The 15,318-nt window shown below is 54.6% G+C and overlaps 6 protein-coding genes across 6 annotated transcripts; 3 read left to right on the forward strand and 3 right to left on the reverse strand.

Annotated features, from left to right (window-relative positions):
• Positions 1–1,067: 1,067 nt before the first annotated feature.
• On the forward strand, positions 1,068–2,708 carry GCG54_00001553 (actin; the record flags this gene model as incomplete). Its single annotated transcript, XM_045401668.1, has 6 exons — positions 1,068–1,074; positions 1,219–1,249; positions 1,398–1,453; positions 1,554–1,584; positions 1,654–2,425; positions 2,478–2,708. 6 exons carry the CDS (start codon positions 1,068–1,070, stop codon positions 2,706–2,708), a joined length of 1,128 nt encoding a protein of 375 aa, XP_045270397.1.
• A 606-nt stretch (positions 2,709–3,314) lies between these two features.
• On the reverse strand, positions 3,315–4,134 carry GCG54_00001554 (putative peptide chain release factor-like protein; the record flags this gene model as incomplete). Its single annotated transcript, XM_045401669.1, has 2 exons — positions 3,315–3,665; positions 3,763–4,134. 2 exons carry the CDS (start codon positions 4,132–4,134, stop codon positions 3,315–3,317), a joined length of 723 nt encoding a protein of 240 aa, XP_045270398.1.
• Positions 4,135–4,639: 505 nt separating this feature from the next.
• Positions 4,640–5,101, forward strand: GCG54_00001555 (uncharacterized protein; the record flags this gene model as incomplete). Its single annotated transcript, XM_045401670.1, has 2 exons — positions 4,640–4,745; positions 4,863–5,101. The coding sequence occupies 2 exons, from the start codon at positions 4,640–4,642 to the stop codon at positions 5,099–5,101; spliced, it is 345 nt and encodes a 114-aa protein (XP_045270399.1).
• A 324-nt stretch (positions 5,102–5,425) lies between these two features.
• GCG54_00001556 (Elongator complex protein 2) lies at positions 5,426–8,008 on the reverse strand (the record flags this gene model as incomplete). Its single annotated transcript, XM_045401671.1, has 3 exons — positions 5,426–5,576; positions 5,630–7,824; positions 7,877–8,008. The coding sequence occupies 3 exons, from the start codon at positions 8,006–8,008 to the stop codon at positions 5,426–5,428; spliced, it is 2,478 nt and encodes an 825-aa protein (XP_045270400.1).
• Positions 8,009–8,516: 508 nt separating this feature from the next.
• Positions 8,517–9,293, forward strand: GCG54_00001557 (Ubiquitin-related modifier 1; the record flags this gene model as incomplete). The annotated part of the gene is made up of 3 exons (XM_045401672.1): positions 8,517–8,593; positions 8,778–9,003; positions 9,063–9,293. Coding segments are annotated over 3 exons (534 nt in total), but the record flags the coding sequence as incomplete, so codon positions are not given.
• A 3,333-nt stretch (positions 9,294–12,626) lies between these two features.
• On the reverse strand, positions 12,627–14,476 carry GCG54_00001558 (Dityrosine transporter 1; the record flags this gene model as incomplete). Its single annotated transcript, XM_045401673.1, has 6 exons — positions 12,627–12,715; positions 12,770–12,994; positions 13,063–13,626; positions 13,683–13,815; positions 13,872–14,066; positions 14,117–14,476. 6 exons carry the CDS (start codon positions 14,474–14,476, stop codon positions 12,627–12,629), a joined length of 1,566 nt encoding a protein of 521 aa, XP_045270402.1.
• Between the last annotated feature and the right edge of the window lie 842 nt (positions 14,477–15,318).

The raw sequence follows: 15,318 nt of genomic DNA on the forward strand, positions 1-15,318 counted from the left end.
GGCATAAATGCGCTGCCTGGGCGTCTAAGTCGCTACCTGGATAAGACGAAGGGCTATGATGGCTGTTGACAGCAAAGACCATCTCGGATAGGTAGAAGCGTGATCACGGGCAGCCCGAATAAAGAGAACTGTGCGGATAGAAAAGTGAAGGGTGCTGCGCAGTCAAAAAGAGGTGCAATACGACAGCTAATTCCAGGCCAAGTCTCGACCTCGAACATCACCAACTTCGTCTTGCCCTGCAGCAACTTGCAGCGCATCTTCCTCCTCCCCCAGCCACCAGCAATCCCAATCCCTCCAGCGGCCCAGGCCGGACGAAAAGGACACAACAGACCAGATACCTCGGACATTGCGGCTAGTCTCACCAAATTGAAAGGTACCATCGCAACTTAACTGTCCCCATCCAGCGGCGAATTGCTCCTGCCACCGCCTGCCTTCGCTCCCGTACCCCACCACACTACTTGCCCAATCCAAGCACTGAGCAGCGAGAGTAGCAAGCACGGGCCTCATTTAGCCCTTAAAGCGGCAACGCAGTCCCCCGAGGGAACTGCCACTTTCTGCCACTTGTACAGTGTCGCCTTTTGCTCATCATTGCTGAGGTGTGCTGCACCTGCTTCCCGCTCGCCTGCCTCTACCCAGAAATCCACCTTTGCCCGCCCAGCAGCCCCCCATTCGCTCTCTCACAAGTCGGGTTAGTAGGTCTCCTTCTGACATCCACGCCAGCGCACGACCGCCAGCCAACGAGGCCTCAGCAGCACCGCTCCGCGCACCGCTACCGCTTCCACGTCCCAGGCCTTCGCTCTCACCGCACACCACTCACACTGTGCTGGCCATTCCCACTCTTCTCCTTCTTCCCCCCTCCTCCACCCAAAATCGACTACCTCTCATCTTCCCGTAACCTTTCCCACTTTCGACCTCACCACCCATCGACGTGCTCTCCCCAAGTTCTCTGCCATCCGCTCAGGACTTTGTCAGTTCCATCTCGCTCGCACGATTCCGGAATCGAGTGAGCTTTTCTTGTTACTATCTTCTACTCTATTTCCCACGTCTTAACGACCACATAATTCACAATGGAAGGTACGTGACGCCATCTCCTTTGCCAACTCGACAGCCTTCCGAATCGATCGATGCCTTCGCCGCCGGCTCTCGTCGCGATGCTCGGCATCCCTCGTCCTGCGTCTGGCTCCAGGACATGATCGCTGACTTGTTTCCGCATCACAGAGGAGGTTGCTGCCCTCGTTATCGACAATGGGTAAGCTATCCCCGCCGTCTCACCGACCATTCCGCCTCTCGGGTTTCGTTGGGATCTGGCCAACGTCAGCTCTCCCGATAAACCCATTGGCTCTCCATCCATCGATTCCATATCCATACCGATGAATTTGAATCTGACTAGAGCCTAGTTCGGGTATGTGCAAGGCCGGTTTCGCCGGTGACGATGCGCCCAGAGCTGTCTTCCGTAAGTGCTCCCATCCGCAGACCGCAATCCGCCTCTTCAGGGGGAACTCAGATTTGCGGTCATCAATCGGCGTGTGCTGTCGATGCTGACCACCACGTAGCCTCCATCGTCGGTCGCCCTCGCCACCATGGGTATGTCTGCTTCTCGCCCTCGCTGCGGTAATTTCCGCCGTCCGCGCCGCGATCTAACATGTGAATCAGTATCATGATTGGTATGGGCCAGAAGGACTCGTACGTCGGTGATGAGGCACAGTCGAAGCGTGGTATCCTGACGCTCCGCTACCCCATCGAGCACGGTGTCGTCACCAACTGGGACGACATGGAGAAGATTTGGCACCACACCTTCTACAACGAGCTCCGTGTCGCCCCCGAGGAGCACCCCGTCCTCTTGACTGAGGCTCCCATCAACCCCAAGTCCAACAGAGAGAAGATGACCCAGATCGTCTTCGAGACCTTCAACGCCCCCGCGTTCTACGTCTCTATCCAGGCCGTCCTGTCTCTGTACGCCTCCGGTCGTACCACCGGTATCGTCCTCGACTCCGGTGACGGTGTCACCCACGTTGTTCCCATCTACGAGGGTTTCGCTCTTCCCCAGGCCATTGCCCGTGTCGACATGGCTGGTCGTGACTTGACCGACTACCTCATGAAGATTCTCGCTGAGCGCGGTTACTCTTTCTCCACCACCGCCGAGCGTGAAATCGTTCGTGACATCAAGGAGAAGCTCTGCTACGTCGCCCTTGACTTCGAGCAGGAGCTCCAGACCGCTTCCCAGAGCTCCAGCTTGGAGAAGTCCTACGAGCTTCCCGACGGTCAGGTCATCACCATCGGCAACGAGCGTTTCCGTGCTCCTGAGGCTCTGTTCGCTCCTTCCGTCCTTGGTCTTGAGTCTGGTGGTATCCACGTCACTGTCTTCAACTCCATCATGAAGTCCGACGTCGACGTCCGTAAGGACCTGTACGGCAACATTGTCATGGTATGTGTCATCAAATACAAGTCTCTGAAGTCGCAAGCTAATGAAGTCTCAGTCTGGTGGTACCACCATGTACCCTGGTCTTTCCGACCGTATGCAGAAGGAGATCACTTCTCTTGCTCCTTCTTCCATGAAGGTCAAGATCATCGCTCCCCCCGAGCGCAAGTACTCCGTCTGGATCGGTGGTTCCATTCTGGCTTCCCTCTCTACCTTCCAGCAGATGTGGATCTCCAAGCAGGAGTACGACGAGAGCGGTCCCTCCATTGTTCACCGCAAGTGCTTCTAAGGTACGTAATTTGTTGAGAATCGCACGGTACAATGCTAATTATCCACAAGCGAATTACTTCCCAAATCAATACCTCGCCCTTCCGAAAGCACATCGATCCCAAAGAGGTCACGAGCGGTGCAAGGTCTCCTCGGCGTTGCATGTATCGCAGTACGGTCTCATATTGGCGAAAAGTTGGTGACATGGTCAAGAAGTTTGGGTCGACCCTTCTCCTGAAAGATCTGGTCCTTGTTTTGTTGCAGGGTGCGCGTGGGCGCGTATAGGGGCGGACACGTTTACACCTGAGGTCGATCATACAATACACTTTGCTTACAGTTACCTTTTGGTTCCCAATGATCGGTGTGCCGTGACTCACGTGATACAAATTGCACTGGAGACTGGGAATGCTTGGTTGCAATTTGGCATGGGCTCTCTAAACTACAGATTGGCCGTGGCGACTTAGGTAGGTCAATGGGTTGACATGAAAAGCGACCGACGGGCGGGGATGGCGGAAACGCCTACAGCTTACGACTAGACGAGTCATTACGAAGAAATTCAAATAAAGAAAGCACGTGGTGTATAGCATGTGCCATTGGAGTGTCATTTACATTTTCGCATTTGTGAATTCTATGGGCTGACACCCACGCTTGGAGCGTTCGTCCGTTCTTCAGTTGGCGGCTCTACCACTTCAGCCTCCGGTTCGGCATCTCCACTGTCAGTCTCTTCTGCTTCCGCCTTGTCTTCCTCCAGCTTGCGATACTTCCTCTTGCTCTTCTTCGCCGCACTAGCCGCCTTTTTACGTTTCACCTCACCCACAATTGCTGACCGGCTCTGGTCTCCATTCTGGAGGTCGTCGAGCTTCTGCGCTAGAAGCTCGCGGGCAATTTTGCGGTTCTGGGACCGGGATCGAGTGGCCTGGGACTTGACGACGATTCCGGTGGGTATGTGTTTGAGTTGCACGGCCGAGCTTGTCTTGTTCTGTACGGGGTGCGTTCGTCAGTTCGGTGTCGTGCACCCTTGAACCGCCCGAATCATGGGTTCACGAGGAAGGTTTGCTTTTGATTATCAGACGTACAATTTTCTGTCCGCCCGGCCCGCTGCCCTTGAGGTAGGACTCCTCGATATCCGAGTCTGGAGGGGGCTTGGGCCGGGGTGGCATCTCGTGCTTCTTCAGCGCCGCGGCGGGGGATGCGCTGAAGCGTGCGACGGGAGCGGTCCTCACGGCAGGGAAGCTTCTCCCGCCCCAGCTGCCGCCGCGCATGAAGACGCTCGAGCTGGCATTGCGCGATGTGGAGAACACGGGGGCGAGTAGACGGGTCAGAGGTAGAGCGGGAGGCATCGTCTGCGCCGGGCCATTGTCCGTGGGTTGGGATGAGGTTTCGAGAAGCGTCGTTGCGCGAGGCGAGCGATACTGGGCTTGGCCTTCCGATGATGAGAGCTTCGACATGCCAGCTGCCGGCCGGCTGCTTCCGCAAGATGGTGCACCCGGAGGGAGGCTGGCCAATCAGAGTGGTAGGTTATTCATTTCGAAAGGGTGGCGGATCGGCCTTCTTTAGAGTGGTCCCCGCTTTTGGTTCGCTGGCGGTGTGGGTTCCAGCGTGAGTGAGGCTGTTCTTTTTTTTTTCTGATGCGGATCGGTCGGTCGGTGCGCTGAGTGTTTGTCGCGTGGGCCCGGTCCAAGGCCAATTTACTGATAAGATTTGGTGACCTCCCTCCCGCCGCGACCGATGTTCCGCTGAACCTCCTAAACCACCTACCGCACGTAATCCACGACTCAACACGACTTTGCTCGGTCCACGGCGTCGAGACGGGTTTCTGTTCTTCTAGACTTGGGTGACTTGTTTTCTTCGAGGAACATTCGGCGCACACACATTCGAGTTCTATACGACGCCACTGTCGAAAACCGACCATCCGAGCGCAAGACACGAAACGAAACCTTTGACGAGATCACCATGTCGGCCCTCCAGTCCTTCAGCAAGTGGCTGCACCTGAAGCAGTACCAAATCGAGGTCACCTTCAGCGTGTACATCTTCACGCCTCTTGAGAAGTTCATTTTCTGTACGTTTCTATGGTCTATTCGGTCTCGGCCGTCTACCCCTTTTTGTCCCTAAAATCCATGGTGTCATTTCATACCGAACGATCCGGGTTGGCTAACCAAAACTTTACGCGCGACAGACACCTTCCTCTTCCTCCTCAGCAGTCTGACCATTATCGCGACCATCTTGTACCTCCCTCAGCACATCGCCTTCATCCTGAACCGCGCGTGGTTCTACATGCATGGCGACCCGATCGATGCGGTCGTCGCTGCGGTGGAGGTCACCAAGGCCGCGGTCGAGAGCTTGATGTCCGAGTCGACCACGACAGCGGCCGCTGCGCTCGCCAAGGAGACGGTTGAGATTGTCAAGGAGCTGTAATCGGGCTTTTTGTTCCTTGCCTCCCACGAGTAATCATGGCATGACGTCGAATACGGGAATGACGAAGTGATGGATGAGAAAGAAGGGGAAGCAGAGTAATAATAGCGGCACTGCTGGACGTCTGATGAAGAGCTCGAAGGGCGTATCGGCGTGGGGCTGGCTGTGGCGTGCGTGATACGTGCAGGCGTTATTGGTTTTGGTTATGCGGACCGGTTGGGCGACAGACACTAATATAAAACTCGTGCATGCGACGACGCATGCTTAATCATACCCTCATACATAGACCTCAATGGAAAAGTGTCTCTCCTTGCGAGGGAGTTGGATTCATTCGTTTGTTGGGTTTGGTGCGCCAAGGCTGGTGAAGCTGTATATCCTCAGGGAGCTGTCTTCGCCCGCGATGGCCAGTTCGTGTCCGGCATCTGGACTCTTTGACGGACGCCATGAGAGCTGGGCGACTGACTTGGGAAGGCAGAACCTAAACAAAATTAGGTGGATGATGAGAGGCATTCGTGTATAGGGGAAACTTACTGCGGTGCCAATTGGAGAGTTGCGGTCGATTGGAAGGTCTCAGGGGCCAAGGTACAGATGGAAATCTTGCCTGACTCTGTGCCAACGGCAAGGATCAGCTCGCCTCCTTGGGTTGGTCTGCCGCGGAAATCGACAGCTGTGACGGGGCCGTCGAAGGCGATGCTGGACGCGAGCGTGAACTCCGTCTTGCCGCCCTCTTGGGTTTTGCTAACCCAAATGTTGGCCTTCTTATCACGTCCGGCTGTGACAAACACTCTAGCGTCCGTCGTTGGAGCCCAGGCGGCATCCAGAATCATACGTGTATGACCCTTCGGATTTGTCTGGAGAAGCTCGTACTTGGAAGATTCCTGCTCATCCCGTTGGAAGACAGCCCATTGCCTGTCACGTCCGACACTAAGCAGAAAGCGGTCGTCAGGAGAGAAACGAAGCCTGGTGGCTGTGAGAGTGTGCGCAGCCAGTGGCGGCTTGACCTCTGTCCAACGGTCCGTCTCAAAGATGCGGATGACGGCGTGGTTGAGCGAGCTCGCTTTGCAGGCGCTAGCAATCAGCTTGCCGTCGTGGCTGGCTGCCAGACACGAGATCTCGTAGCCGTGGCCGTACAGCTTCTCCGTCTCGGGCCAGAGAGTGTGGCGAGAGAGAGACTCTTCGAAGGGTGGGTGATCGATGTCGAGCATCGATTTGCGGACGATTGTGGCCGGGTCGATAGCGTCACGGTCGTAGTGGCTGTCAGCCTCAACCTCCACGTCGTCGTCAACCGCATCAATGGCCTTGTTGGAGAGGCCAAGGACAGGCATATTCGCGCCGTCCGGCATCGACTCTGTCGCCGTCTCGATACCACCAAGAGTCTGCAGCATCTGTGCCACAGCGCGGGGCTCACTGAAAACACGCATGAGCTTCTCATCCGCGCCGGACACGAACTGGGAGCTGCCCAGAGTATCGATACAGTTGAGGTCGTAGCCATGAATCTGTGGCCGGGACATCTCGTGCCATGAACGCCCGACAGCAGCATCTCTCTTCCAGCGCGCATGTAGGCGAGTCGTCTGGTCGGAGCTCGTGGACATGAGGTAGTCTCCGTCCCGCGACCAAGCGATGCCCGTGATGTTCTTCGTATGGCCGGTGATAGCGATTGCGGGCTGCCACTCATCACGCTCTTCGCGGTACACCCAACGTCTCCAGCTGCCCGTGCGGCCGAGACAGACAACAGACTTGCCATCCGGACCCCAGAGACCCGTCCAGAAGCCGCCGATGCTGCCTGTCGCCGTCGTCGCACCCTTCTCTCTGCTGATCTCACCAAGACGAACCATGCTGACCCAAATGCCAGAGGTGGCATCAGCCTCCCACATGGCGAGGGAGTTGTCTGCGGAGACAGAGAGGAGTTGGAGCTTGGAGTCGCGGGTGAACCATCTCGCGCTGTAGATCCAATCTTCGTGACCTAGAAGAAGCGCTTCGAAGGTGATGGAGAAATCTTTGCCGCCAGACTGTAGGCGGTGGGCTTTGTTAGATGGTGATCTGCCAGGGAGGTAGGCACCGCTGGAAGGGTCTGAACCCTCCACTGCGAGGGAGGGAAGCTCTTTGCCCTGGTGGAGGCGCCAGAGCCTGACGTACTTGTCCTGGCTTGCTGAGGCTAGCAGGATATCGCTGTTTGGACCAGAGGTTTCCCATGTGAAATCCAAAGACCGCATCCAGCCCTCGTGACCAGACAGCGTTGCTTGCAGTTGGAAGTTGATGGTGTCTTCGCCGGCGATAGCCACGAAAATCTGGATGAAGGTCTTGGTCCCAGCAGCTGCCAGAACAAAGACGTCCTCAGCTTCATCCAAGGCCGTCAGCGCCAGGCATAACGGGAAATATCTCGGCGCGGACTTGATGGTCTGGTGGAGCTGTAGTTGGCCTGAGGTGAACTCCCAGATCTTAATGGTTGCATCAGCAGCCCCTGAAGCCAGGAGAACTTTCTTAGGTGTGCTTCTGGACTTCAAGATTGCAATGCAGTTTACAGGCGCAGTGTGCTCTTGTATCGTTTGAATGCATTCTCCTTGGTTATTCTTGGGGTCCAGAGCCCAGATCTTCAGTGTTTGGTCATCGGAACCACTGATAATGAGCCTGCGGTCCTCGCCCTCTGCTTGAGGAAGGAACTTGACTGCTTTCACAACCTCTTTATGCCCACTCAGAAGGGTCGTGATACCCTCTGCATTTTCAGACTAGTTCTTTATCAGTCAAGAGGCTCTCAGACAGGGGGACAATACAGCGTACAGAAGGCGCCCACAGGGCTATATTGGAGTCAGCACCGAAGGCGAGCAGACCACATGGACTCCAGTCAGCGGCAGCAGTCTGTCTGTTCGCTCCCGTAGACAGGTACTCGACGGATGGTTGAATAGTAGCCATCTTGTCTGTCCCGCCGTCTTATTGTGCAGGGCAGGCGAGTGAGTCTTTGGGTTGACCAAATACGACGTTGTGATTGGCTCACGAGCGAGAGTCAAGAGGTGAAGTTGAAATTTTCGTGGTGGGGGCGGGGGGTTCACGGCGGCGCCCTGAGCTTACAGCGCGCTACGCTACAGCGACCTACCCAGAGCTGTTAGTGTGAAGTGAGTGAGGGGTGGCAGCCGCCCGGTAGGTGGTGGCGGCGCCGCCGCACCGTTGGCTCCACTGACGCCGAGCAGCAGTCAGCAGTCGAGGTCTGCTGCCGCTGGAATGACTGCCCTGTACCTGATCCCGTCCGGCCCCCGTCTGAAAAAACCCCTACCAAACCAACAACTGCACCCAGTTCATCCTTCGTACATCGTCCGTGCCTGAAGGGCAAACAAAACTCTATTGTGATTACATCTCATATTCCTCATCTATTCTCCGACGTCGCCTGCGTGCCGGCATTTTTGACCGTCACATATTACCAAAGTCCGAGGAAGAAGAAATGGCGACCAACGCTGCAGATGCGGGGGAGGAGAAGAAGATCAGCCTGGTCGTGGAGTTCTCGTGCGTCCCGTCCCTCTCCCGTGCCCGTCCTTCCATAACGCTGCACTCTTCCAGAAACCGTTTCTTCCTCGTGGACATTTCTGCCTGAGACCTTGCCACGAGGATGACTCGGATACGGACCTCATCTGGAATCGCGCGTGCATGCTGCTCAGGTACGAATGCATCACTGACAAGCTCCCTGCAGCGGCGGCCTGGAGATGCTCTTCTCCGACGAGCGGCGTCACTCGCTCTCCATCCCGGCGGTGAACAAGGACGGCAAGCCCGCAAACATTGCCTTTCTGATTGACTATCTATGCGAGAACACTATGAAGGACACCAGGAAGGAGCTTTTCGTCCTCGATGGTCATCTGTACGTCCCAGAGTCTCATCACATCCCCGGGTCTCCATCCTTCAGCATCTCCTGCGTTCTCGTACATCATCTTCAATCTAATCGCTGTCTTTCAACTTCATATTCACACCCCAACGCCAGGGGGAAGCCATGCAAGATGCGCAGACGCATCGCCACCCCTTCCCGGCTATCACCAAACCCCATATCTTATGCCTCATGCGAATCGGGTGCAACGCTAACGCGGTCTTTTCTAGCCGGCCGGGCATCCTGGCTCTCATCAATGACGCAGACTGGGAGCTGGAGGGAGAGGAGGCGTATGAAGTTCAGAGCGGTGACAATATTCTGTTCGTCTCGACACTTCATGGAGGTTAGAGCAGAAGGGGGCGTGAGCGATGATCGAGCCAATGAAGTCCTTCAAAGCTCGATATGAGGGGGCCCTGCAATCGCAACGGCCGTACGTCTGGGTCCCTGAGTGCTGCGGACTGGGGTTGACGACTGGGGACTGGGAAGTAGCAAGATGCATCCCCGGCCGCACGGCACGGACGATAGAACGACGTTGAAACCCAGACGCCCTCCCCGGTCTCTCTCCCTTCTTGCAGCCGCATCGCCATTCCATGGGGGACTGCATACGTTAGTCTGCGGCCGTAACCGCCATCCCGGCGTCCCCAGTCCGCCGGCTGGCCCCGGCTCTCCCCCGGCAACTTGGCAACGGGGAGACGCAAGTCATGCTTCCGCCGTTGGTCTCGCTCCTCCTTTACAAATACACCACATCCCGCGCCTTGCTCTCCCATCATGTCGTCGCCGCCGCTGGTGCGATGAAACGTCCCCGGGAGTTAATCACCCTGGTCCCCCGCGGCCCTGCAAGTGCGCAACCACAACCACCTTGCTTGCCGCCATGCCCTGCTGTCTCGTGGCCGCATCGTGGCGGCAGCTCTTCACCCCTCGTGTTCCCCTTGCTTCCCTCCCCTGGTCGTCCCGGTCGCCCCGGCCTTCCCTGATCGTCATCCCAGACAACAAAGACCTCTTTCGCAGGGCTACTACCATGCATCGCCGGATTGTGATGCGCGGTGCGGCGCGGGATGGACATCCGGGAAGCCTGTCAAAGTCGCATGCCCGTCGCCCTACCCAAAGCGCTTCCCCTTGCTACAGTGTCCAGGCTGGCAAGCCCTTCTGTTGATAACCAAGTTTTTGGCGCTCTGCAGGGCGGTCGACAGCAGTTCGCAGCCAATGGGTTCACCTTGCGGCCGAGACAGATGGATGGGAAGTGGGATCTCGGATCAGCGTCCGACACGTCTTGTACATATGCACCTAAGTAGACGTACGTAAACCGTAACAGGAAATGAGGTGCTCTGTGGCGCCTCTTCTCGCATGCTGCAAAGTGAAGCCTTTCCGTTTCGTCAACCAAGCCTTTTAGTCTAAGCCCTCTCGCCTTGGGATGCGTCTGTTGAGGCGGGCAAAAAGGCTGCCACCCCAAATATCCGGGAGTCGAGGCGGTGAAGAAGGAGAAGGATGTGGGAAGACGTAACCGTGACGGGTGATCGATGGCTTGCATACGCGAACCGATTGAACGAGAGAGAGGCTTGCAGGCGCCCATTGGTGAATTGCGCAGATTGGGCATGCACCTTTTTTTGCGCTGTTGTCCTGCACCGCGCATCTTCCGTCCTTCCGCCGGGGCTGCAGGAAAAAGCAAATACGGCAAAGGGGGGGCCATCTGCGGCTTCGCCCAGTCAGCGAGCCGCGATGCCAGTGATTACCACCACCATCACCTGCACCGCCGCCACCCCGCCCGTGGGAGGAACGAACGAACGAAAGAGATGCGGGAAGACGTTCTAGAAGACCAGATTTGGGTTGAGATACGCACGTATCTGTGTGACCCCCACATACATGGCAGGACATTTCTCGTAAGGATTGCTCGATATGGGCATTTTGACGAGGCTGCAAGGCCTCCGTTCTTTGCTTTTTTTTCTGTCCCCCTCTCTCGCGTGAGTGTGTCTTGCAGGTTTGGTGAAGACAAGAGCGAAGCGTTCCTGGGGCCCGGGGGTGGCTAATGTCGTGCGATGGGAGAAAATATGGGGCTGGGAGAGAGAGTGGACGGATTTAGAAACCGTGTTTTCGTGGGTTCAACTGAGACTAGCTTGCTTCATGTTCGGTATGTCTTCTCGCAGGGTCGTAATCTTGGATGGTATCGACGGCAGGCTGGGTTTTGGGTTTGGTTGGTTGGTTGGGTTTCGGTCTGGGTCGGTCTGCTGACCTCTCTGCTGTCCACCGGCGCGCTTCTCGGTGGTTCTTTGGGAGGTGAATGTCTGGGCGGCCGGGGTGCGTAGGCGGTTATGTCGTTCGTGTGTAACGTCGGGTCGTTTGTCTGAGACTTGGAATGTGAGCAGTCAGGTATTTCGGGTCAGGTGACTTCGGGAGGTTTGAGGCGAATTCGGATAACGGTGTAATTCAGTCTGTACGAGTCTGGAGGTGAGTGTAAGTCTAGTAATTGATAAGCTTCATCCCAAAGATGTCATGTGATGGCATGGTTGTTTGAATTCTCTCGAGAAGCTTACGGCGGGGTTGTAAAATTCAATGACTTTCCGAGTCCCAGATAACTAGCAGCCGTCTTACGAGTCATCTTGACATTAAGAACTACTTTGACGATTGCCTGATGGCTTACGTTTTTCGACTGCATTTGAACATGCGTCAAAGTCTCCAAACTTATGCGGCGTAGTTCTGACCTCGCAATATTGCGGATTGTCAGAACCTAAGGAACTCAAGCCCAAGGCCGGTCAGTTACTCTTAGCTCCTCAATTTACAAGTATGCCCACACGTAAAACGTACAGAAAAACACCGACACAAATAAGACATGCGTATTTGACTTTCCTCTCGCTTTTCAGAACCTTTATCTTCCACTACCACATCATGCCGCAGTCATACCCCCGAAGAGTTACTGTCAACTCTGGCCATACGTGCAATGATCCAATATATATATATATATATATATACATATATATATCTAATGTCATAGAGCAGATCCTTCTGGAAAACATATTTTGAATTCCTCTCGCCATTCTGATAAGAGCTTTCTGTCATATGTACATCCTTCGCTGTAGTGTGATCTTTCCACGGATCATTACGTTCTGAGGAGTGTAATATCAAAAGTTCTTGGTTGTATTTCACGTAACTTCGCGCCTTCCAAATGATCGCTGACTTCAGAAAAGCTGCATATTACGAACTAAAATCATATAAATGGAGTTTTCATGCCTCTCTTTTTCTTTCCAGCCCATATTAGTTCTGCAATCCGTCTAGCTACAAAACAGGCTTTGAGAGGAATAAACACGTATTTGAACCGCTGAATTGGCTGGCGTCATGACGTCGCTCAAGTAAACTCCTGCTCTACTTTATTTTAAGAGAAGCAACTACTTTGCAAGCGATGTAAAAAAAAAAAAAAACATTCATAGATGTTTGTATGAGAAAGTGACTGAGCCAATGTTAAGCGAAATTGCACCAGATAAAATTCGCCATGAGTTCAAGACTTTGATGTGAAATTTACTCGCCAAAATGGTCAATAAGCACGTATCGATTGACTTATGAAGACGCTATGGTGTTGTATTAAATACTACAAATTGAGTCTTAATGACTAGTACCTCAAAATCCCAAGTCTACTTATGCTGTGCTGTTCATCCATTTCATAAAGTTTCCGTCGTAAATCGTCATTAGATATTATTTAGGACCACCCTGCTTTGCTGCTGCCATAGCAGCCATCCTGGCCTTTCGTGCTGCTCTCCATCCTGGAGACTTTAGCCGCAGGACTACAGTTTGTCAGTGACTTGTGTAGGATACTTCGTTTTTGCAACAAGACTCACCAATTACTGCTGAACCAACGAGGACAAGGTCAAGAAGCGCCAAACCAGTGAAACACCATCCGCTACCCATCTTTGAAACAAGAGATGGGATCACGAGGGCTGCAATGGCAGCACCGGGATTGCGGAGCATGTTTCCGAGAGCGAAGGCGCCGGCGGCCTGTTGTTGGACACACTCGGTCAAAAAGGCTGTTGTGGCCACAAACACCCAGTTCATGCCGAAGCCAGCTATAGTCGCACAACGTCAGCCCCGAGATCATCGAGCAAACTTTGGGAGCTTTTGAGGGGGTACTTACTCAGAAATGTTGCGACAAGGACAGCGGCAGGATGGATTGACTTGTCGACAAGCCAGCCGTACATCAAACATCCACCGGCACAGATCAAGACGCCCCAGATCTGATCTGACAATCTGTTTTCGGGGTCAACATGATTGTCCGGGGATGCCTTGACGGCACGCGCACGTCTCCAGTCTGACACGCGACCACCGATCATAGAGCCAACAATCATGGCGACACCGACAGCCAGGAAACCTGCGCCGACGCCAGCGGTGGACCAGTTGTAACGGTCTGAAAGCTCGGTGGGGAGCTGCACAGCAATGGCGAAATATGTCGAGTACAGCATGGCGGTGTTGAATGTTACAATGCCAATGGGAGGGTAGGAGAAAAGCTTCCAATATCCGAGAAGAGTTGGCTTGGGAGGTGCTGGGCCTCTTTCTGACTCAGGGGCCAGAGGTGAGGACAATCTTGGAGGAAGGAAGACGACGTTGGACTCGGTGTACAGCTTTCCGTTTCCCACCCTTGCCCTGAGAGTCTCTGGGAGTGAGAAAATAATGACAAGCCAGAGGACAAAGCCCGAGATTGCTGTGAAAAACATGATGAGTTGATGTTTGTCTGCAGTCAAGTCTTGTTGTACTCACCGAGGAAGCCAAAGATCCAGCGCCAAGAGGCGGTAGTGAGGGCACCTCCAAGCACGGGACCCAAAACGGGACCCAGTTGAGGACCGATCAGAAAGATGGACATTGCTGTCGCACGTTTCTTTGGTTCGGTGACCTGCGCAATCGGTCAGAATCATGAGAACAGAACGAAAATGAAAATGAGGTACTAACATCTGCAACTGTTCCAGCGCCCATCGACACCACAGCGGCGGATCCAAAAGCCTGGACAATGCGCAAGAACACCAAAGCTCCATAGTTCGCCGGGACTACAGCAAGCAGAATGTTGGCAACAATGTAGATGGCGACGGAGATGATGTACAATGGCCTGCGACCCTTCCAGTCGGCAAAACTTGACCAGAAGAGGGGCTAATCTGGTTAGCCTACTGAGGTATGTCATGAAAGGTTGAAGCACTTACACCGACGGCAAACGTCAGCATGAAGACTGACACGGACACGTTGATGGCTGTTGCGCTGGCATTGAATTCATTCTCCAGCACAGGCAACGCTGGCAGATAGATGTTGCCTGCGAGGGGACCAAAGCAGCCTGCGATGGTGACCACGGTCAAGATGAAGCGTTTGCGCCATGGGGAAAAGGCCGTGTACGCCGGAGGTGCACCGGCCTTCTTCTCAGGGTCTGCTGCGGCTTGGGCTTGAGGTTGAGGTTGTGGTTGAGAAGGTGGTGATGGAGTAGGAGCAGCAGTGGGCAAGTCTTGAGAGGCAGGAGACGGCTTGATGGGGGTCGTGGTCCCAGAACTTGTTGGGCTGGGGTCTGCCATGTTGTGCGTTCAGAGGGGAAGGAACAACAACTATCAGAGAACCAATAACTGGGAAAAGATAATGGCTAAATCAAGAAGAAATCCTAAAGTTCCTCCAAGTCTGAAAAGCGATGTGGAAAGAGGGTGAAATGAAGTGATGCTGGATGATCATGTTCCCCAGCGGGGGTAATTTACAGCGGTGAATTGACTTCATATGAAGGAGATCGCTCTCGCCGGCCCAAGAACTTGTAATTGGCATGGTGCGTGCAGATCGTCAGATGCAACCACAAACCCTGGACGAAATCCTTCCCACTGCCAATCAGCCGGCGAAGGAGTGCGGCAGTGTGCAGGTGCGTGGAGAGGCTCCGCCCAAAGTACCGGTACATTGCAGGCCGTATCTGCATCATCGCACCAACGCCCGTGCCTGTGTCAGTCAGTGCCTGTGTCTGTGCCTGTGCTTTCCATCATCCCAACCACGACCTACCTTAAGCCAAACCTCCTTGGGAAAGTCCATGGAAGCCTCATTCCAGCGAAAAGTGCCCGACGGCGACCGGGCCCTTGCTGTTGCCGCTCAAATTCGCCAAGAGGCCTATCGGTCGTCTGCCTGCTGTCCTGCAGACCGTCGCACAGCCCCTGGGAGACTTATGTGCGTTGGGCCTCCCAACTTACACGACGTGTCTGATGTGCAACTGTGGTCGCAAGCACGCCCAAAACACCAGCTAACCATCTGCAGCCTATTTTGAGGAGACAGCAAAGCCACTCGTCTGTGTCCATTTCTGTTTCCGGGCCTTTGCTCACCCAAACGTCAGCCCTAAGCGTAGGCTGCTGCTGAGTTGTTCTCGGTTGGTAGGGCTGAGAAGAAG

This window comes from Colletotrichum gloeosporioides (assembly GCF_011800055.1).
Source record: "Colletotrichum gloeosporioides strain Lc1 chromosome Unknown consensus_7, whole genome shotgun sequence".
Classification (NCBI taxonomy): domain Eukaryota; kingdom Fungi; phylum Ascomycota; class Sordariomycetes; order Glomerellales; family Glomerellaceae; genus Colletotrichum; species Colletotrichum gloeosporioides.